Below are 23,164 nucleotides of genomic sequence, written 5' to 3'. Positions count from 1 at the left end.
GTACTATAGTACTGCCCCACACAGCAGTACTGTAGTACTGCCCCACACAGCAGTATTGTAGTACTGTAGTACTGCACCATACAGCAGTACTGTAGTACTGCCCCACACAGCAGTACTGTATTGCTGTAGTACTGCCGCACACAGCAGTACTGTAGTACTGTAGTACTGCACCATACAGCAGTACTGTAGTACTGCCCCACACAGCAGTACTGTAGTGCTGTAGTACTGCACCATACAGCAGTACTGTAGTACTGTAGTACTGCACCACACAGCAGTACTTTAGGACTATAGTACTGCACCACACAGCTGTACTATAGTACTATAGTACTGTACTATAGTACTGCACCACACAGCAGTACTGTAATACTATAGTACTGCACCACACAGCAGTACTGTAGTACTATAGTTCTGCACCACACAGCAGTACTGTAGTACTATAGTACTATAGTACTGTACTATAGTACTGCACCACACAGCAGTACTGTAGTACTATAGTACTGTACCACACAGCAGTACTGTAGTACTATAGTGCTGTACTATAGTACTGCACCACACAGCAGTACTGTAGTACTATAGTACTGCACCACACAGCAGTACTGTAGTACTATAGTACTGTACTACAGTACTGCACCACACAGCAGTACTGTAGTACTATAGTACTGCACCACAGAGCAGTACTGTAGTACTGTGGTACTGCACCATATAGCAGTACTGTAGTACTATAGTACTGCACCACACAGCAGTACTGTAGTACTGTAGTACTGCACCACACAGCAGTACTGTGGTACTATAGTACTGCACCACACAGCAGTACTGTAGTACTGTGGTACTGCACCATATAGCATTACTGTAGTACTATAGTACTGCACCACACAGCAGTACTGTAGTACTATAGTACTGCACCACACAGCAGTACTTTAGTACTATAGTACGGCACCACACAGCAGTACTGTAGTACTATAGTACTGCACCACACAGCAGTACTGTAGTACTATAGTACTGCACCACACAGCAGTACTGTAGTACTATAGTACTGTACTATAGTACTGCCCCACACAGCAGTACTGTAGTACTGCCCCACACAGCAGTACTGTAGTACTGTAGTACTGCACCATACAGCAGTACTGTAGTACTGCCCCACACAGCAGTACTGTATTGCTGTAGTACTGCCGCACACAGCAGTACTGTAGTACTGTAGTACTGCACCATACAGCAGTACTGTAGTACTGCCCCACACAGCAGTACTGTAGTGCTGTAGTACTGCACCATACAGCAGTACTGTAGTACTGTAGTACTGCACCACACAGCAGTACTGTAGTACTATATTACTGCACCACACAGCTGTACTGTAGTACTGCACCACACAGCTGTACTATAGTATTGCCCCACACAGCAGTACTGTAGTACTGCCCCACACAGTAGTACTGTAGTACTGCACCACACAGCAGTACTGTAGTACTATATTACTGCACCACACAGCAGTACTGTAGTACTGCCCCACACAGCTGTACTGTAGTACTGCCCCACACAGCTGTACTGTAGTACTGCCCCACACAGCTGTACTATAGTACTGCCCCACACAGCTGTACTATAGTACTGCCCCACACAGCAGTACTGTAGTACTGCCCCACACAGCTGTACTATAGTACTGCCCCACACAGCAGTACTGTAGTACTGCACCACACAGCAGTAATGTAGTACTGCCCCACACAGCAGTACTGTAGTACTGCCCCACACAGCAGTACTGTAGTACTGCACCATACAGCAGTACTGTAGTACTGCCCCACACAGCAGTACTGTAGTACTGTAGTACTGCACCATACAGCATTACTGTAGTACTGCCCCACACATCAGTACTGTAGTGCTGTAGTACTGCACCATACAGCAGTACTGTAGTACTGTAGTACTGCACCACACAGCAGTACTGTAGTACTATATTACTGCACCACACAGCTGTACTGTAGTACTGTAGTACTGCACCACACAGCTGTACTGTAGTACTGCCCCACACAGCAGTACTGTAGTACTGCCCCACACAGTAGTACTGTAGTACTGCACCACACAGCAGTACGGTAGTACTATATTACTGCACCACACAGCAGTACTGTAGTACTGCCCCACACAGCTGTACTGTAGTACTGCACCACACAGCAGTACTGTAGTACTATATTAATGCACCACACAGCAGTACTGTAGTACTGCCCCACACAGCAGTACTGTAGTACTATATTACTGTACCACACAGTAGTACTGTAGTACTGCCCCACACAGCTGTACTATAGTACTGCACCACACAGCAGTACTGTAGTACTATAGTACTGTACTATAGTACTGCCCCACACAGCAGTACTGTAGTACTGCCCCACACAGCAGTACTGTAGTACTGTAGTACTGCACCATACAGCAGTACTGTAGTACTGCCCCACACAGCAGTACTGTATTGCTGTAGTACTGCCGCACACAGCAGTACTGTAGTACTGTAGTACTGCACCATACAGCAGTACTGTAGTACTGCCCCACACAGCAGTACTGTAGTGCTGTAGTACTGCACCATACAGCAGTACTGTAGTACTGTAGTACTGCACCACACAGCAGTACTGTAGTACTATATTACTGCACCACACAGCTGTACTGTAGTACTGCACCACACAGCTGTACTATAGTACTGCCCCACACAGCAGTACTGTAGTACTGCCCCACACAGTAGTACTGTAGTACTGCACCACACAGCAGTACTGTAGTACTATATTACTGCACCACACAGCAGTACTGTAGTACTGCCCCACACAGCTGTACTGTAGTACTGCCCCACACAGCTGTACTGTAGTACTGCCCCACACAGCTGTACTATAGTACTGCCCCACACAGCTGTACTATAGTACTGCCCCACACAGCAGTACTGTAGTACTGCCCCACACAGCTGTACTATAGTACTGCCCCACACAGCAGTACTGTAGTACTGCACCACACAGCAGTACTGTAGTACTGCCCCACACAGCAGTACTGTAGTACTGCCCCACACAGCAGTACTGTAGTACTGCACCATACAGCAGTACTGTAGTACTGCCCCACACAGCAGTACAGTAGTACTGTAGTACTGCACCATACAGCAGTACTGTAGTACTGCCCCACACAGCAGTACTGTAGTGCTGTAGTACTGCACCATACAGCAGTACTGTAGTACTGTAGTACTGCACCACACAGCAGTACTGTAGTACTATATTACTGCACCACACAGCTGTACTGTAGTACTGTAGTACTGCACCACACAGCTGTACTGTAGTACTGCCCCACACAGCAGTACTGTAGTACTGCCCCACACAGTAGTACTGTAGTGCTGTAGTACTGCACCATACCGCAGTACTGTAGTACTGTAGTACTGCACCACACAGCAGTACTGTAGTACTGCACCACACAGCAGTACTGTAGTGCTGTAGTACTGCCCCACACAGCAGTACTGTAGTACTGCCCCACACAGCAGTACTGTAGTACTGTAATACTGCACCATACAGCAGTACTGTAGTACTGCCCCACACAGCAGTTCTGTATTGCTGTAGTACTGCCGCACACAGCAGTACTGTTGTACTGTAGTACTGCACCATACAGCAGTACTGTAGTACTGCCCCACACAGCAGTACTGTAGTGCTGTAGTACTGCACCATACAGCAGTACTGTAGTACTGTAGTACTGCACCACACAGCAGTACTGTAGTACTATATTACTGCACCACGCAGCTGTACTGTAGTACTGCACCACACAGCTGTACTGTAGTACTGCACCATACAGCAGTACTGTAGTACTGCCCCACACAGCAGTACTTTAGTACTGTAGTACTGCACCATACAGCAGTACTGTAGTACTGCCCCACACAGCAGTACTGTAGTACTATATTACTGCACCACACAGCTGTACTGTAGTACTGTAGTACTGCACCACACAGCAGTACTGTAGTACTATATTACTGCACCACACAGCTGTACTGTAGTACTGTAGTACTGCACCACACAGCTGTACTGTAGTACTGCCCCACACAGCAGTACTGTAGTACTGCCCCACACAGTAGTACTGTAGTGCTGTAGTACTGCACCATACCGCAGTACTGTAGTACTGTAGTACTGCACCACACAGCAGTACTGTAGTACTGTAGTACTGCACCACACAGCAGTACTGTAGTACTATAGTACTGCACCACACAGCAGTACTGTAGTGCTGTAGTACTGCCCCACACAGCAGTACTGTAGTACTGCCCCACACAGCAGTACTGTAGTACTGTAATACTGCACCATACAGCAGTACTGTAGTACTGCCCCACACAGCAGTTCTGTATTGCTGTAGTACTGCCGCACACAGCAGTACTGTTGTACTGTAGTACTGCACCATACAGCAGTACTGTAGTACTGCCCCACACAGCAGTACTGTAGTGCTGTAGTACTGCACCATACAGCAGTACTGTAGTACTGTAGTACTGCACCACACAGCAGTACTGTAGTACTATATTACTGCACCACACAGCTGTACTGTAGTACTGCACCACACAGCTGTATTGTAGTACTGCTCCACACAGCAGTACTGTAGTACTGCCCCACACAGCTGTACTGTAGTACTGCCCCACACAGCAGTACTGTAGTACTGCACTACACAGCAGTACTGTAGTACTGCACCACACAGCAGTACTGTAGTACTATAGTACTGCACCACACAGCAGTACTGTAGGACTATAGTACTGCACCACACAGCTGTACTGTAGTACTATAGTGCTGTACTATAGTACTGCACCACACAGCAGTACTGTAGTACTATAGTACTGCACCACACAGCAGTACTGTAGAGCTATAGTACTGTACTACAGTACTGCACCACACAGCAGTACTGTAGTACTATAGTACTGCACCACAGAGCAGTACTGTAGTACTGTGGTACTGCACCATATAGCAGTACTGTAGTACTATAGTACTGCACCACACAGCAGTACTGTAGTACTGTAGTACTGCACCACACAGCAGTACTGTAGTACTATAGTACTGCACCACACAGCAGTACTGTAGTACTGTGGTACTGCACCATATAGCATTACTGTAGTACTATAGTACTGCACCACACAGCAGTACTGTAGTACTATAGTACTGCACCACACAGCAGTACTTTAGTACTATAGTACGGCACCACACAGCAGTACTGTAGTACTATAGTACTGCACCACACAGCAGTACTGTAGTACTATAGTACTGTACCACACAGCAGTACTGTAGTACTATAGTACTGTACTATAGTACTGCCCCACACAGCAGTACTGTAGTACTGCCCCACACAGCAGTACTGTAGTACTGTAGTACTGCACCATACAGCAGTACTGTAGTACTGCCCCACACAGCAGTACTGTATTGCTGTAGTACTGCCGCACACAGCAGTACTGTAGTACTGTAGTACTGCACCATACAGCAGTACTGTAGTACTGCCCCACACAGCAGTACTGTAGTGCTGTAGTACTGCACCATACAGCAGTACTGTAGTACTGTAGTACTGCACCACACAGCAGTACTGTAGTACTATATTACTGCACCACACAGCTGTACTGTAGTACTGCACCACACAGCTGTACTATAGTACTGCCCCACACAGCAGTACTGTAGTACTGCCCCACACAGTAGTACTGTAGTACTGCACCACACAGCAGTACTGTAGTACTATATTACTGCACCACACAGCAGTACTGTAGTACTGCCCCACACAGCTGTACTGTAGTACTGCCCCACACAGCTGTACTGTAGTACTGCCCCACACAGCTGTACTATAGTACTGCCCCACACAGCTGTACTATAGTACTGCCCCACACAGCAGTACTGTAGTACTGCCCCACACAGCTGTACTATAGTACTGCCCCACACAGCAGTACTGTAGTACTGCACCACACAGCAGTACTGTAGTACTGCCCCACACAGCAGTACTGTAGTACTGCCCCACACAGCAGTACTGTAGTACTGCACCATACAGCAGTACTGTAGTACTGCCCCACACAGCAGTACTTTAGTACTGTAGTACTGCACCATACAGCAGTACTGTAGTACTGCCCCACACAGCAGTACTGTAGTGCTGTAGTACTACACCATACAGCAGTACTGTAGTACTGTAGTACTGCACCACACAGCAGTATTGTAGTACTATATTACTGCACCACACAGCTGTACTGTAGTACTGTAGTACTGCACCACACAGCTGTACTGTAGTACTGCCCCACACAGCAGTACTGTAGTACTGCCCCACACAGTAGTACTGTAGTGCTGTAGTACTGCACCATACCGCAGTACTGTAGTACTGTAGTACTGCACCACACAGCAGTACTGTAGTACTGTAGTACTGCACCACACAGCAGTACTGTAGTACTATAGTACTGCACCACACAGCAGTACTGTAGTACTGTGGTACTGCACCATATAGCAGTACTGTAGTACTATAGTACTGCACCACACAGCAGTACTGTAGTACTATAGTACTGCACCACACAGCAGTACTTTAGTACTATAGTACGGCACCACACAGCAGTACTGTAGTACTATAGTACTGCACCACACAGCAGTACTGTAGTACTATAGTACTGCACCACACAGCAGTACTGTAGTACTATAGTACTGTACTATAGTACTGCACCACACAGCAGTACTGTAGTACTGCATCACACAGCAGTACTGTAGTACTGCCCCACACAGCAGTACTGTAGTACTGCCCCACACAGCAGTACTGTAGTGCTGTAGTACTGCCCCACACAGCAGTACTGTAATACTGTAGTACTGCCCCACACAGCAGTACTGTAGTACTGTAGTACTGCACCATACAGCAGTACTGTAGTACTGCCCCACACAGCAGTACTGTATTGCTGTAGTACTGCCGCACACAGCAGTACTGTAGTACTGTAGTACTGCACCATACAGGAGTACTGTAGTACTGCCCCACACAGCAGTACTGTAGTGCTGTAGTACTGCACCATACAGCAGTACTGCAGTACTGTAGTACTGAACCACACAGCAGTACTGTAGTACTATATTACTGCACCACACAGCTGTACTGTAGTACTGCACCACAGAGCTGTACTGTAGTACTGCTCCACACAGCAGTACTGTAGTACTGCCCCACACAGTAGTACTGTAGTACTGCACCACACAGCAGTACTGTAGTACTATATTACTGCACCACACAGCAGTACTGTAGTACTGCCCCACACAGCTGTACTGTAGTACTGCCCCACACAGCTGTACTGTAGTACTGCCCCACACAGCTGTACTATAGTACTGCCCCACACAGCTGTACTATAGTACTGCCCCACACAGCAGTACTGTAGTGCTGTAGTACTGCCCCACACAGCAGTACTGTAGTACTACCCCACACAGCAGTACTGTAGTACTGTAATACTGCACCATACAGCAGTACTGTAGTACTGCCCCACACAGCAGTTCTGTATTGCTGTAGTACTGCCGCACACAGCAGTACTGTTGTACTGTAGTACTGCACCATACAGCAGTACTGTAGTACTGCCCCACACAGCAGTACTGTAGTGCTGTAGTACTGCACCATACAGCAGTACTGTAGTACTGTAGTACTGCACCACACAGCAGTACTGTAGTACTATATTACTGCACCACGCAGCTGTACTGTAGTACTGCACCACACAGCTGTACTGTAGTACTGCTCCACACAGCAGTACTGTAGTACTGCCCCACACAGCAGTACTTTAGTACTGTAGTACTGCACCATACAGCAGTACTGTAGTACTGCCCCACACAGCAGTACTGTAGTGCTGTAGTACTGCACCATACAGCAGTACTGTAGTACTGTAGTACTGCACCACACAGCAGTACTGTAGTACTATATTACTGCACCACACAGCTGTACTGTAGTACTGTAGTACTGCACCACACAGCTGTACTGTAGTACTGCCCCACACAGCAGTACTGTAGTACTATATTACTGCACCACACAGCTGTACTGTAGTACAGTAGTACTGCACCACACAGCTGTACTATAGTACTGCCCCACACAGCAGTACTGTAGTACTGCCCCACACAGTAGTACTGTAGTACTGCACCACACAGCAGTACTGTAGTACTATATTACTGCACCACACAGCAGTACTGTAGTACTGCCCCACACAGCTGTACTGTAGTACTGCCCCACACAGCTGTACTGTAGTACTGCCCCACACAGCTGTACTATAGTACTGCCCCACACAGCTGTACTATAGTACTGCCCCAAACAGCAGTACTGTAGTACTGCCCCACACAGCTGTACTATAGTACTGCCCCACACAGCAGTGCTGTAGTACTGCACCACACAGCAGTACTGTAGTACTGCCCCACACAGCAGTACTGTAGTACTGCCCCACACAGCAGTACTGTAGTACTGCACCATACAGCAGTACTGTAGTACTGCCCCACACAGCAGTACTTTAGTACTGTAGTACTGCACCATACAGCAGTACTGTAGTACTGCCCCACACAGCAGTACTGTAGTGCTGTAGTACTGCACCATACAGCAGTACTGTAGTACTGTAGTACTGCACCACACAGCAGTACTGTAGTACTATATTACTGCACCACACAGCTGTACTGTAGTACTGTAGTACTGCACCACACAGCTGTACTGTAGTACTGCCCCACACAGCAGTACTGTAGTACTATATTACTGCACCACACAGCTGTACTGTAGTACTGTAGTACTGCACCACACAGCTGTACTGTAGTACTGCCCCACACAGTAGTACTGTAGTACTGCACCACACAGCAGTACGGTAGTACTATATTACTGCACCACACAGCAGTACTGTAGTACTGCCCCACACAGCTGTACTGTAGTACTGCACCACACAGCAGTACTGTAGTACTATATTAATGCACCACACAGCAGTACTGTAGTACTGCCCCACACAGCAGTACTGTAGTACTATATTACTGCACCACACAGCAGTACTGTAGTACTGCCCCACACAGCTGTACTATAGTACTGCCCCACACAGCAGTACTGTAGTACTGCCCCACACAGCTGTACTATAGTACTGCCCCACACAGCAGTACTGTAGTACTGCCCCACACAGCTGTACTATAGTACTGCCCCACACAGCAGTACTGTAGTACTGCACCACACAGCAGTGTTGTAGTACTGCCCCACACAGCAGTACTGTAGTACTGCCCCACACAGCAGTACTGTAGTGCTGTAGTACTGCCCCACACAGCAGTACTGTAGTACTGCACCATACAGCAGTACTGTAGTACTGCCCCACACAGCAGTACTGTAGTACTGTAGTACTGCACCATACAGCAGTACTGTAGTACTGCCCCACACAGCAGTACTGTAGTGCTGTAGTACTGCACCATACAGCAGTACTGTAGTACTGTAGTACTGCACCACACAGCAGTACTGTAGTACTATATTACTGCACCACACAGCTGTACTGTAGTACTGTAGTACTGCACCACACAGCTGTACTGTAGTACTGCCCCACACAGCAGTACTGTAGTACTGCCCCACACAGTAGTACTGTAGTACTGCACCACACAGCAGTACTGTAGTACTATATTACTGCACCACACAGCAGTACTGTAGTACTGCCCCACACAGCTGTACTGTAGTACTGCACCACACAGCAGTACTGTAGTACTATATTACTGCACCACACAGCAGTACTGTAGTACTGGCCCACACAGCAGTACTGTAGTACTATATTACTGCACCACACAGCAGTACTGTAGTACTGCCCCACACAGCTGTACTGTAGTACTGCCCCACACAGCAGTACTGTAGTACTGCCCCACACAGCAGTACTGTAGTACTGCACCACACAGCAGTACTGTAGTACTATATTACTGCACCACACAGCAGTACTGTAGTACTATATTACTGCACCACACAGCAGTACTGTAGTACTGTCCCACACAGCTGTACTGTAGTACTGCACCACACAGCAGTACTGTAGTACTATATTACTGCACCACACAGCAGTACTGTAGTACTGGCCCACACAGCAGTACTGTAGTACTATATTACTGCACCACACAGCAGTACTGTAGTACTGCCCCACACAGCTGTACTGTAGTACTGCCCCACACAGCAGTACTGTAGTACTGCCCCACACAGCAGTACTGTAGTACTGCACCACACAGCAGTACTGTAGTACTATATTACTGCACCACACAGCAGTACTGTATTACTGTAGTACTGCCCCACACAGCTGTACTGTAGTACTGCCCCACACAGCAGTACTGTAGTACTGCCCCACACAGCAGTACTGTAGTACTGCACCACACAGCAGTACTGTAGTACTGCACCACACAGCAGTACTGTAGTACTGCCCCACACAGCAGTACTGTAGTACTATATTACTGCACCACACAGCAGTACTGTAGTACTGCCCCACACAGCTGTACTGTAGTACTGCCCCACACAGCAGTACTGTAGTACTGCACCACACAGCAGTACTGTAGTACTGCCCCACACAGCAGTACTGTAGTACTATATTACTGCCCCACACAGCTGTACTGTAGTACTGCCCCACACAGCAGTACTGTAGTACTGCACCACACAGCAGTACTCTAGTACTGCACCACACAGCAGTACTGTAATACTAATGGTACAGCTGGCTCTCAGTCACAGCAGAATCTGGACAGACACATCTGATTCAAATATGTTCAAAGATGGTGGGTCATCCCTTAGACGGTTTGTGTGAGACCTTTTATTATAACAACACTTTTGGCCAATAACCTAATTTCATAACGAATATGTGCAGTTTCCATCTGGGCCTCGGTGCAGTGTGTTTACAGTGAGCCACGCTGTAAACACGCTTCATACATCAGTCCATCCTAAACTAAACCAGGAGATTACGCTACTGTTTGTCTTTGTGTATCTATCAATATATTTGTACAATATGTTAGTAATTGATCAACTTCACATCACAATTAATATTTTTTTTTTAACACAAAAAACATTATTTTTGTGCTCTCCTTAGGCTCTGTACTAATCTTATCACACCCGTAATCAAAACTTGGCCAGGTCTATGCATCCATCTATCTTGGGGCATTTTAACTAAAGAAAAAAAAAAATTAAACCATAAAAAATAATCGAGCTGCATTCCTCCTCTTTGCTCTTGGCTCTAGAACATGCTGCGACTAGCCAACCTATAGCTTCTAAAAGGGAAGAGACGGAAAGCTTTTGTGACATTTAGAGAGAAACCCTCGGGGAGCCTTCATTTAGCGCCAGGCCATAGGAGATCCTGCTGGAACAACTTTCAGCAACAATGAAGTTAACAGCTTATCTTGCGTTGCTGACACTTGTGCGCGCCGGGTTGCTGCGAAAAAAAGAAACGTGCCAGCAGATGTGCGACTCTACTCAATGTCCAGTCCCACCTCACGCGTGTTACCATGGACGCGTCAAGGACTTCTGCGGATGTTGCGTTGTTTGTGCCGCCGGAGAAGGGGAAGACTGCAGCGGTTTGGCCTGCGGAGCTGGACTCAGGTGCGAGCGACGGAGCCAGGAGAGGCCGGGGGTCCGAGTGTGCGTTTGTGAATCCAACGGGGTCATCTGTGGAAGCGATGGACGGACATACCCGAGCATTTGCAGACTCCGGGCGGAGACCAAGAGGGCGGAGGTGGAAAACGTGCCGCCGGTGACTGTGGTGCAAAGAGGAGAGTGTCATGCGTCAGGTGAGCTGCAGTTCAAGTCATTTGTATTACACTTGTTTTATTGTTTGAAATGGCTTGAAATACGTGCATTCTTACGGCGAGTGAGGTCGCCACGCCGCAAATCTGAGATAAATACTTTTAATTTCATACTGTGAAAAGTTACAATGTGTACCTTTAACACTGACAAATGTTGTCAAATATCTAATTGCATTTGATCTGACAGTTACTAGAGCTGAGACCAACATTTTTTAATCAGCAATTAGCTTTTTTTTTATTATTTGACTACTTTATGCACATTGAGACTTATTAAATACATGTTCAACTAATTAAACCATTTAAATATGGTGACAGAAGGCTTACAGATAGAAATTATTTACGAATAAAAGAGTATTATTCATGTAAATTAGTCATTGTATTTTCTTTTGGAAATGTTGCTTTAAAATGCAACAGCCGTTATAATAAAAGGTATTTTCTTAGGAGTTTTAAAGAGTATTTATGATGATCAAAATACAACTACGATTATTTTTCTTATAGTCGGCTTGTCATGCTTAGTTGATATTAGTTACAATTTATTTTTCTGATCGAGATTACGTGTGCTCTGCGTTTTCAGATGATCCAGAAGGAGTATAATTTGAGTGCAAATACAAGAATCACATGTATTTCAGAACATGTTTGTAGAAGTCTGAACATAAGAGTTTGTGAGTTTTATTCGTAAATTACAACAGATATAATTGTCGATTGGTAATAATCTGGCTGACTGAAAGTGCAATTTAAGAAGTGCAGATAAAATTGGTTTGTTCTTGATAGCAGTTTTACAAAGACTTATACATGTGGACAATAGAAGCCAACAAAAAGTATACTTACTTGCAAGCTGACTCAAGCAAATACGTTTTTGTAACACTCCAAGTGCAGAGTCTGACTGCCGACTCCAACAATTTACTGCATGTCCTCCCTCTCACCCCCATTTCACTCTGTACTTTACTGTCAATAAAGCCTACGGGCAACAACATCTTGAAAAAAAGAAAGAAAGGAAGTAATAAATGTCCCAAATGTACGTCATCACAGTTAATGTTAATGACACTGATAATATCTGGTTACTCTGGCGTCTGTCAGCGAAAGGCAAGATAAGAGTTTGTCCTTGAGTTTTAGCAGCAAAGTTAGAGTATCAGGAGATGACTATAGATTAATCATTGTAGAAATATATTCAGTTGGTTATATTCAGTAATTTACACACACAAAATGACATGTTGTTCTAAAATAAATGAATTATGTCACCTTATTTTATATGTTATTTTACCTGTTTTGTGTATTATCTGGTATTATCTTGCTTTTTCAACATAAAATATTTAAATGGTAAAAGGTCACAGAATATATTAACTCTGGTTCAACTTTTCATTTTGATCTGAATATACACCAACGCCAGAATCAAATATATTGGTATTATACTGCAGACTCATATAAGCTGGTGCAAATCTAACAAAGAACAGCTATTTTAAAGGTCAATAAGTAAATTAGAAAATGTTTATTTGTTTTTTGTATTCGTGGTGTGAAATTGGAATCTAATTGCCCTGTGCTCAGCGGTGGTGCAGTGGTTTAGGGTGCTGCACATGTCCAAGCAAAATTAAGTCACATTTTCACCATATTAAACGTCTTTGTAAGTGTGACGGTTGAATATATATCTTTTTTGGGGGAGTTGCTGTGTCTGTCGTCGCCCCCTGCTGTCTCAGGGCGGTAAATCAGCAACAGAAGACAACTCTCCTGAGAAACCCTGGCTCTTTTTTTATATTTGGCAATGTAAAATGTTTATTGCATGTGATTATACTGACTTATTATGATAAAGAAAGACAGAAAAAAAAGAAAAAAGAAAAAAAGCTCTACGTTATTTCACAAGGGAGCTGCAGGGGGAGCTCTATCGCCAGAGTTGGGCTTTAAACTAAACTGTATTAATCCCTTGTGAGGTTAATTTATGGGTGGTTGCTTCCACTGCTGCATTGTGGGCATTTGCTGAATGTCAGAGTTTTCATGTTTTATGGGTATTTTGCTTAAAACATGATATGCTTTGAATCATCTGCAAGCATCGCATTCAGCTATGTGAGACTGGACCCGACATGCTCTCATCTCCTGTCTGGAGGTGATAAATGTGAATGTTCCATAATGTTCTCCAGCTAAACGGCACAAAACAGAGGTCCTCCAAATTTGGACCCCTCACAAGCTCCGTTCCCTATCTTTTTCTTATGTATTTATTTATTTTAATCTTTATTATTTTTTCTATATCTACCTGTATCTACCTGTAATTTTCTGTATCTACCTGCGTTGCACCAATGAAATTTCCCCAGGTGGGACAATAAAGGAATATCTTATCTTATCTTATCTATCTGTAAATCATATGTTTCTCTGGCTACACCATCACTCCTTCCCTTTGTGCCGATATCCTGGAAGTCAAATTCGTTCGGATGTCCAACATCTTTCCAAAACTGCACATCTTCATCTGTGAAACGTAGCCAAACTCATGCTTGCTCCTGATAACCCTCCTTGAATATAAACTCTGCCCGCTGACCTACCAGAGCATCCACGGAAAGGCTCTTCAGGGCTTTACCTTAAGACTTTTTGGATGAGGAAAGCCTAGGCAAGGCAAGTTTATTTGTGGAGCACATTTCATACACAAGGCAATTCAAAGTGTTTCACACAGCAGGAAAACTGCATTACAACACAAAGAAATTACAGAAATCACAAAACAGTTTAAGAAATAAAAGAGAAGAGTGCAATGAAAATCCTTTCAATCATATGCACAGCTAAACAAAACAGTTTTAAGCTTAGAGTTGAACATTGTCAGAGTAGAAGACTGTCTCACATCTTCAGGAATGTTCCAGATTTTAGCTGCATAAAACTGAAACACAGATTCCCCATGTTTAGTCCTGACTCTGGGCACCAGCAGGAGGCCGGTCCATGTTTAGCCCTGACTCTGACACCAGCAGGAGGCCGGTCCATGTTTAGTCCTGACTCTGGACACCAGCAGGAGGCCGGTCCATGTTTAGTCCTGACTCTGGCATCAGCAGGAGGCCGGTCCATGTTTAGTCCTGACTCTGGACACCAGCAGGAGGCCGGTCCATGTTTAGCCCTGACTCTGGCACCAGCAGGAGGCCGGTCCATGTTTAGTCCTGACTGGCACCAGCAGGAGGCCGGTCCATGTTTAGTCCTGACTCTGGCACCAGCAGGAGGCCGGTCCATGTTGAGTCCTGACTCTGGCACCAGCAGGAGGCCGGTCAATGTTTAGTCCTGACTCTGGCACCAGCAGGAGGCCGGTCAATGTTTAGTCCTGACTCTGGCACCAGCAGGAGGCCGGTCCATGTTTAGTCCTGACTCTGGCACCAGCAGGAGGCCGGTCCATGTTTAGTCCTGACTCTGGCACCAGCAGGAGGCCGGTCCATGTTTAGTCCTGACTCTTGCACCAGCAGGAGGCCGGTCCATGTTTAGTCCTGACTCTTGCACCAGCAGGAGGCCGGTCCATGTTTACTCCTGACTCTGGCACCAGCAGGAGGCCGGTCCATGTTTAGTCCTGACTCTGGCACCAGCAGGAGGCCGGTCCATGTTTAGTCCTGACTCTGGACACCAGCAGGAGGCCGGTCCATGTTTAGCCCTGACTCTGACACCAGCAGGAGGCCGGTCCATGTTTAGTCCTGACTCTGGCACCAGCAGGAGGCCGGTCCATGTTGAGTCCTGACTCTGGGCACCTGCAGGAGGCCGGTCCATGTTTAGCCCTGACTTTGGCACCAGCAGGAGGCCGGTCCATGTTTAGTCCTGACTCTGGGCACCAGCAGGAGGCCGGTCCATGTTTAGTCCTGACTCTGGCACCAGCAGGAGGCCGGTCCATGTTTAGTCCTGACTCTGGCACCAGCAGGAGGCCGGTCCATGTTGAGTCCTGACTCTGGCACCAGCAGGAGGCCGGTCCATGTTTAGTCCTGACTCTGGCACCAGCAGGAGGCCGGTCCATGTTTAGTCCTGACTCTGGCACCAGCAAGAGGCCGGTCCATGTTTAGTCCTGACTCTGGCACCAGCAGGAGGCCGGTCCATGTTTAGTCCTGACTCTGGCACCAGCAGGAGGCCGGTCCATGTTTAGTCCTGACTCTGGCACCAGCAGGAGGCCGGTCCATGTTGAGTCCTGACTCTGGCACCAGCAGGAGGCCGGTCCATGTTTAGTCCTGACTCTGGCACCAGCAGGAGGCCGGTCCATGTTTAGTCCTGACTCTGGCACCAGCAGGAGGCCGGTCCATGTTTAGTCCTGACTCTGGCACCAGCAGGAGGCCGGTCCATGTTTAGTCCTGACTCTGGCACCAGCAGGAGGCCGGTCCATGTTTAGTCCTGACTCTGGCACCAGCAGGAGGCCGGTCCATGTTTAGTCCTTACTCTGGCACCAGCAGGAGGCCGGCCTACTCTTAATGTACTACTTTGCCTTTCATACTTATTATATTGTTGTCATATTGCCTGTTGTTTTCAATTTTGCTTTGTAAATGAAATACATTATTATATTTTTACTTAATTTTTAATTTAATGTAATAATGTATTTATTTTCATGTATTTTTTTAATCTATTGTATTTGTTTTATTAAAATCTTCAATAACTGACACCGCAGAAATAATAATTATATGGAAGTCAGTCCTGAGACATTTGCATAAATCCCTGACAACCCTCAATTCCAAAGTATTATTGTCCAAACATATTTAATATTACAATACAAAACATACAGTGCTTTTTGTCCCTTTCTCCTGCTCAGTCCATCCTTTTCTCTCGTCTATCTCCATCTGTTTTTATAATGCATTTTCACTTCTCGTCGTGTCCTCCCACACACAGGAACAAATCCATAGTAGACGGCAGGTGCACACAATCACCACGCCGCATCAAATATAAAAGAGGAGGAATAAAATGGAAATGGAAAATCCCTTTTAGGAGCTGCATGCTGCGGTTGTCATGTCGTTTAAGGCACACTAAAACTTTACCGTGCCACCAGATCCAATACGAGAAGTCTATAGATGATGCTTTCATTGCAAAGCGTGAGGACGAGGTTAACTCAGTGCACGGTGCTTTTTGGGGCGTGTTGTTGTTGTGGAAAAAAGGTATAATTAAATATTAATTGACACTAAAACCAGCATCATAACCAGATACTCATTTGACGAAGTATCGATACTGGAAATCACAAAAACTCAACATTTTTGGTATAGTTTTAGAACAGCGTTGATCTTTTGCCACAGTTTTTACCAAATCCAAAACTGTTATTTTGTGTTGAAAATGATGTTCTAATATGAATTAAGACTATTGTTTTATTAGTGGTGCCCCAATAAGAATTGCTCATCAGCTGATACCGATCGCATTGACTTGATAATGGATTTTTTTTTTTTATTAGAAAAATATTAGGCCGTTTCGCTAATATTCAAGTTTTGTTGGGAATGTTAGCCATTGATGTGGATTTATTTGTACACTGTCGTTCACGTCCGAGTCACGCGGCGATGCACATCTGGCACAACGGGCAGAAGACAGCAAAGAAAACTGTGTGCTTTTTAATTTCACTTTCCATATGCAGCTTTTTCGTTGTTACTGTAGCCACAAGGAGCACATTTGTCTCTTTTTATACACTCAGAACACACATGAAATTAGCGCTGTTCAGTGAGCGCCAGGGTCAAATGCAGAAGACAATAACGTGTTCCATAACTTTTTATTTATTTTAATGTTTGTAAAAGTGTAAAATAAATCGGGTACAACACACTTAATTTGAATGACCTTTTAACACAACACAGCATTTGTTAAGTTAAATCGATAATTTCACAATTTGGTACAACTTTAGGGCAAATGCTGTTTTGGTTGTAGCTAATGAAGGTTATAATGATTACACAGCTGGTTTTCATTGTCAGAGATTATTAAGGATTATTGGTCAGTTATTATTAGTTTATTGTACCCCTATTGTCAATAGTAGAAAGGAACACTTAAACATACAGTCAAAACAGTAAAATATTTTTTCAAAACCCAAAGTTAGGAGATGCGGCTTGGAATGAATTTGGCTAAAGCTAAAGGGCTTTGTAAAACAGCCTAGAGCAGTCTTGTATAGCCCTGAACAAAAGCATGTATTGCATTAACTAACCCACATTGTCCTAATCTCCACTCGCAGACATTTTTTATTATGATTGCACTTGATTATTTCAGCAGATTCCCTTTCTCTGCTTGAGTCGACAGGTACGGGGCTGATCTGCTCTCACCCTGACCTCCGCAGCAGCATGTACCCCCGCCACCCCCCTGCCTCCTCTCTCTCTCACCCCGCGTGCTGTGCATTGTGGGTAAAATGAGGGCGCCCCGTGACTGTGATCATGTGGAGGTGTCAGAACTGTCAGTGTGTTACATCAGCTCCCCCTGCTGCTCTGAACGCTCTCACCGGGAGACAGCCAACACCAGCTCACGTCTAATATGATGTGTTTGTGAGATACGGCAGTACAATAACGGACACAATATGCTAAATTAACTATATTGAGTTTTTAACCATTTCATAAGAGTGTTCCCTCATCAACATACCTGGAGTTGCATTTAACTTCCTTCACTGTAATGAATTAACCCTGTTTAGAAAGTCCTCTCCCCTTTGAGCGTCAAAAACACTCCATTCTGAATTTTCCAAATCTGTGATGTCATAGACAAAGCTTTGAGATCTTCTGCGTTGCTTTTGTTCATAAATAATTGGCTGAATCAATTTGATAATAAAAAATCATATTGATTCTGCCAATGTACAGCAAGGAGCTTCTGAGTTTGACTCAGGTTTTTTCATCTTTCTCCCTGTGTCCGGACGGTTTTCCTCGTACACTCTGGTTTTCTTCTTAAAAGTCTTGGTGGTCCTGACCTGACATGTAGTATTTTTATAGACTTTGAGCAAAAATGTGTCAAATGCAGAGAATTTGTCTCCTGAGGGAATAATAAAGTATCCATGGGTTTCACAATTATGTAACATTAGGATGGTTGCCATGGCAATTAAACAATTTCAAAAGTCCTCAAAATGTGGCGTATAACATGAAGCTGAAAGCCATAAATACCTTAAAGTTACCTTTATTTAAGCTTAGTAGGGTGAATTGCCATGTACACAACAAGGAGGGAACATTTAGTGGATGAACATCTATAAAGCTCTGGTCCAGTCCTCGGAGGACGAGTTCTGACAAACACACTGGAACCTCATATCTAGAAATGGCCACTGAGGCAACATTTCAGAACCCGGAGTTTAGACAAACCAACATGGCAGTGCCCTAAGTTTGGATAAAGCTGGATATCCATGTTATGATACTGTTAGTACTTCCTTTAGTGAAACTGCTCCTGTGCAGCCGTTGAGCCTCGCAGTTTTATCTTTTAGTGACCTGGAGCGGGCGATCTGTGCTTTTATCTCTACACGTCTTGACTTCTGTAATGGACTGTACACTGGTATCACCAAGCTAACCTGTCACGCTTACAGTTAGTTCAAAATTCCTCACATCGTAGAGAACATAATTACATCTGTTTTATCCTCACTGCACTGGCTCCTAATTCATTTTAGAGTTGATTTTAAAATGTTATTAGTTTGTTTTTAAAGCGCTTCACAGACTGGCCCCGCCCCGCGTGCATTTCAGACCTCATTGTTCCCTACACTCCTGCGCTCGCCGGGCCTTTTCTGGAGCCGGCCTCAAACTTTGGAACGTTCTTTTGTAAGATTGTGCCTTCAGTTGATGCTTTTACTCACTGGCATTTAACTGGCATTTGTTTTAATGTTTTATATAATTTTATTTTTATGTTTTTAATTTGATCTTTGCCTATTCATAAATGTATTATTATATTTGTTTTCTCTATTTTACTTGTGAAATAGATCAAATATTCTGTGGAGACTTTGTGTTGTTAAATATGCTATATATGTGTGCAACCTGCTCAAAGGAGCAATACTGCCTTCTACTGGTCCTGAGTAAGGGTCAGACAAAATTTGTCTGACCCTTACTCAGGACCAGTAGAAGTAAGCTTTGTTACCTTTCCCCTGCAGATTTGTGAAAACCATGTCAATGACAAGCTTCTGGAGATGTATCGACCAAACAATAAACTAAGAGAGGGAAAGGTGACTGTCGCTTAGTCTTACTTTTTTGTGTGGGAGACGGCTCAACTCAAAACACTGTGTTCTGAACTTTCCATTGTGTTCACTGTTTGTCCTTCCATCCAGAAAGTCCTTGAATATTTAAAAGACATTAGTTGATTCTCTGAACTGCATAGCCTTGTAAACAGCACTTTGAATAAGCACTCCATATTCAGTAGGGTTAAAACCTTGTGATGTCAAATTACTTTATAGGCTTTTGTGCGCCTACGTTCACCTTCTGGAGACACTTGGAAATGATAACAGAATTTTTTTAATCATTATTTTCATTCAAATCAAACCAAATAAAATATGAACAACATTTAGTTAGTATGCTAAAAATGAAGGTATAATTAAAATGCACAGACCAAGTTTTGTTTTGTTAATGGAATATAAATTCAGATTATATTATACTCTCAATCTTTTCTCATCAACATTACATTAAACAAAAGTTACTACATAATTAGTATTCAAACTGAAAGGTCATGCATGTTACAAGAAAATAATTTACCTGGAAAATCTCTAAATATGGAAAACATCAGTCTGGTCACTCTGCGAGTTCAGATGAGCACGATTGACAGGTGGATTAGCCAATCAGAGAGATGCAAGGTCAGTCATTCTCAAAACAAATATGTCTGCTCAAAAGAAAAAAACAGCGCTGTTAATCTGAGGTGAGAGAAGTTTCATTTGGTTCCAAATGTGAGATGATTAATGAACTTGTTCGTTTCACATAGAAGTAAATGCATCAGATTGCACGCTAGGTTTGAGTTTGACTTCTTAATTACGAGATCGTTACTCACATCGACGATCCATGGTGTCGGCCCATTGCGGCTCGTGCAGGTTGTGCTATGACTGATTGCTTGGTTGTTTGGTAATTATTTCAGAGACACGTGTTTGTGGCACAAGGTTTCATATTGCGTAGGAAATCGAGAATCAAAAGTCAGTTTCATATTTCTCATTGCATTTGAAACAACCTCACAGCAACTCAAATGTTGACTCAAATGTTGACTCATGTTTTATTGCTTGCATGAAGGGACGGATTGTGCAGACAAGGCTGATCGACCATGTCTGGGCTATTGTGGCTGCAATCACATACTTTCTTTACCAGGTTTTTAGTCCTTTTTTCACCGGAGGATTTATAAGATTTCGTCGTTTTTCCAATACTTTGATCTGGTTTTGGTTCGTTTGGTTCGAAAACTCCAACAGATATTGGATTGTTACAGTTTTGGCTGCAACTTCCATGTCCACGTGAGCTTCGCCCTACTTTGCTTGAGTTTCATACAAGGATGAGTAAAAAGGTGTGGAGCTCAACTGTCCTCCCCACATTGAAACCAGCTCAGGTTCATTGTGGCACCTGGTGTTCTAGAGGTCTCCCATACCGACCAGGCCCTGACCCGCTCAGCTTCTGAGAACTGATGGGATCAGGCATCGGCAAGCAGGTATGCCCAATGGAAAAGTAGATTGTTGAAGTTTGGTAGATTTTTGAACTCCAACCTATAATAGCTCAGCTGCTAATCGTCTGATTACTTCCTCCAAATATAGATAGAAGCAGACTGGTGACATAATTCGATTTGCAGTTGCCTTGATGGGCCTTCTAGAATTGTTGATTGAACAAACAGAAAGGCAGAGAATCAAACAGTAATTAGCAGGTTAAACAATGTTGAAATTGAGAAATGTCCTTGTAGTTAGAACCTGCTTATCGGTGAGGGGAAACTACAAAAAAAAACAGTGGGAAAAAGTACAAACCACGGGGAGAACCACAGTGAAGGAGAGAAAGAGCCTTCCCAGATTGATTCATGTGAAGAACTCAGAGTGAGACAGATCAGGCCAGCCACGTTAGGTTTATCTGGTGGTACTCGGAAAGCCACATTTTATCTTAGGTGGTACTGGGACTCAGAGATTACAGAGACATCTTATAAGAAGACACACTATGTACATTTTGTGGTGGTGAAATGCTACACAGTATGGCATTAAACTATTGCATTGTGAATTAAATCTACTACAGGTGCTTAAAAATGAAAAACATGTTTCCCTGAGGCTCATCTGCTCCTCTGCTTTGTGTTGTCCATCATTTGATCCATTTGTGATTTGTTTGCTCTCATCTTAGGGCTGCGTAGTAACGGAGCTGCACATGTGCTGACCGCTGAGGACAGTAGTGAACTCAGCGGAAGCTCAACTTTTGAAAATGAGACTAAATGCATCATTTTCTTTTCCAACAAATGTGAGTTACGGTAAAAAAAGAGGAAATGTCCATGTTTTCATTTCTAGTTGCACTTTTTCTTCCATTTCGGTCTTTTCTCTAACTGACTTTGAGCGCCCTCTGGTGGTAATTTCACGGAACATAGCATAAATGAGCCTTTACTGTGAGCGGGAGTCGCCTCTCCACAGATCTGACCCATAACGTTGCCTAGTGGTGTCACCGGCTGGTTTCCATAGAGATGAATATGTTTAATGGAACATTCCGAGCACAGCAACATCTCCCTGGGCAAAGGCAGGTGGCGGACCCCCCACAGGAGTCTCGTAGTGTACCTTTAAGTGCAGTTCTCATGTGGTGTCCCCGCCTCCTCCTGCAGTCGTGAGGCTTGGCCTGTCTTTAAAAAACAGAAAGTGAGAAGGTGTACGGTGCACTCCACAGGGGCGGCTGCCTGGAAGGAGAGCATTCTTGATTTGTCAGTAGTGCTTTCAGAGAAGGAAAAAGGAATCAAAAGCTTGGGTTTCTGCCAATAGCCCCTGGCAGTACCCACACATCATTTGCATTTAAAGCCGTCGCTGCAGAGACAAGTTTATTTGTTCAGCTTAGTAAACACGACATCAGTCAGAGAGAAGCGGTGATTTCAGAGGAATTACCAAGGAAAAAATGGATTACAAAAAAATGCAATATTTGATCAAAGCCCGCTCATCTACTTTCAATTGACTTTGGGGGCTGGAGTCGCTATGGCAGCAGCTGCGTGTGTGCCAAAGGTGAATTCGACTAATGGGAATGAGCTGTTGCAGGTCACATGATAAACTACAGGTGCGTTTAAAGCCGATCAATTCATCAATACATTTGGAGATCGTGTCGACACGCCCGATCACATTTCCAGGTAGTCTAATAATAAACCAATAGTCAGGACTTTACATTTGGGGGAACAGGGCAAAACAGTCGCCGGATCCCTCCCATAATACTTACGTAATACATTTTAACTTCTCAGATTGTTGCTGAGTCGACCAAATTCTGTTCCTGATCCTTTACAATCAAAAATCAAGAGATCAACAGAGATTTTAAAATGCCAATGCTCTTTTTGTAGAAGATTTCACCCACTTTGTCACTGAGAGTTTTTATTTATCAAATCCTCCATGGTCCACGAGGCGTCCAGTGCAAAAGGTCAACAGACATTCTACAGAACAT

The 23,164-nt window shown here is 44.4% G+C and overlaps 1 protein-coding gene across 1 annotated transcript in view; it reads left to right on the top strand.

Annotated features, from left to right (window-relative positions):
• The first annotated feature begins 11,236 nt into the window (after positions 1-11,236).
• htra4 (HtrA serine peptidase 4) overlaps positions 11,237-23,164 on the top strand; it is a 31,936-nt gene continuing 20,008 nt past the window's right edge. Inside the window, exon 1 of the mRNA XM_072433848.1 lies at positions 11,237-11,684. Coding sequence (XP_072289949.1) covers positions 11,279-11,684 — 406 coding nt within the window. The 5' untranslated portion in view covers positions 11,237-11,278. The remainder of the gene's footprint in view (positions 11,685-23,164) is intronic.

The sequence above is a fragment of the Eucyclogobius newberryi genome, unplaced genomic scaffold, assembly GCF_026437365.1.
Source record: "Eucyclogobius newberryi isolate DKJ021-1_F unplaced genomic scaffold, fEucNew1.0.hap1 SCAF_6, whole genome shotgun sequence".
NCBI lineage: Eukaryota > Metazoa > Chordata > Actinopteri > Gobiiformes > Gobiidae > Eucyclogobius > Eucyclogobius newberryi.
Note: the sequence above shows the minus strand (reverse complement) of the source record. Positions and strands in the feature narration are given on the sequence as shown.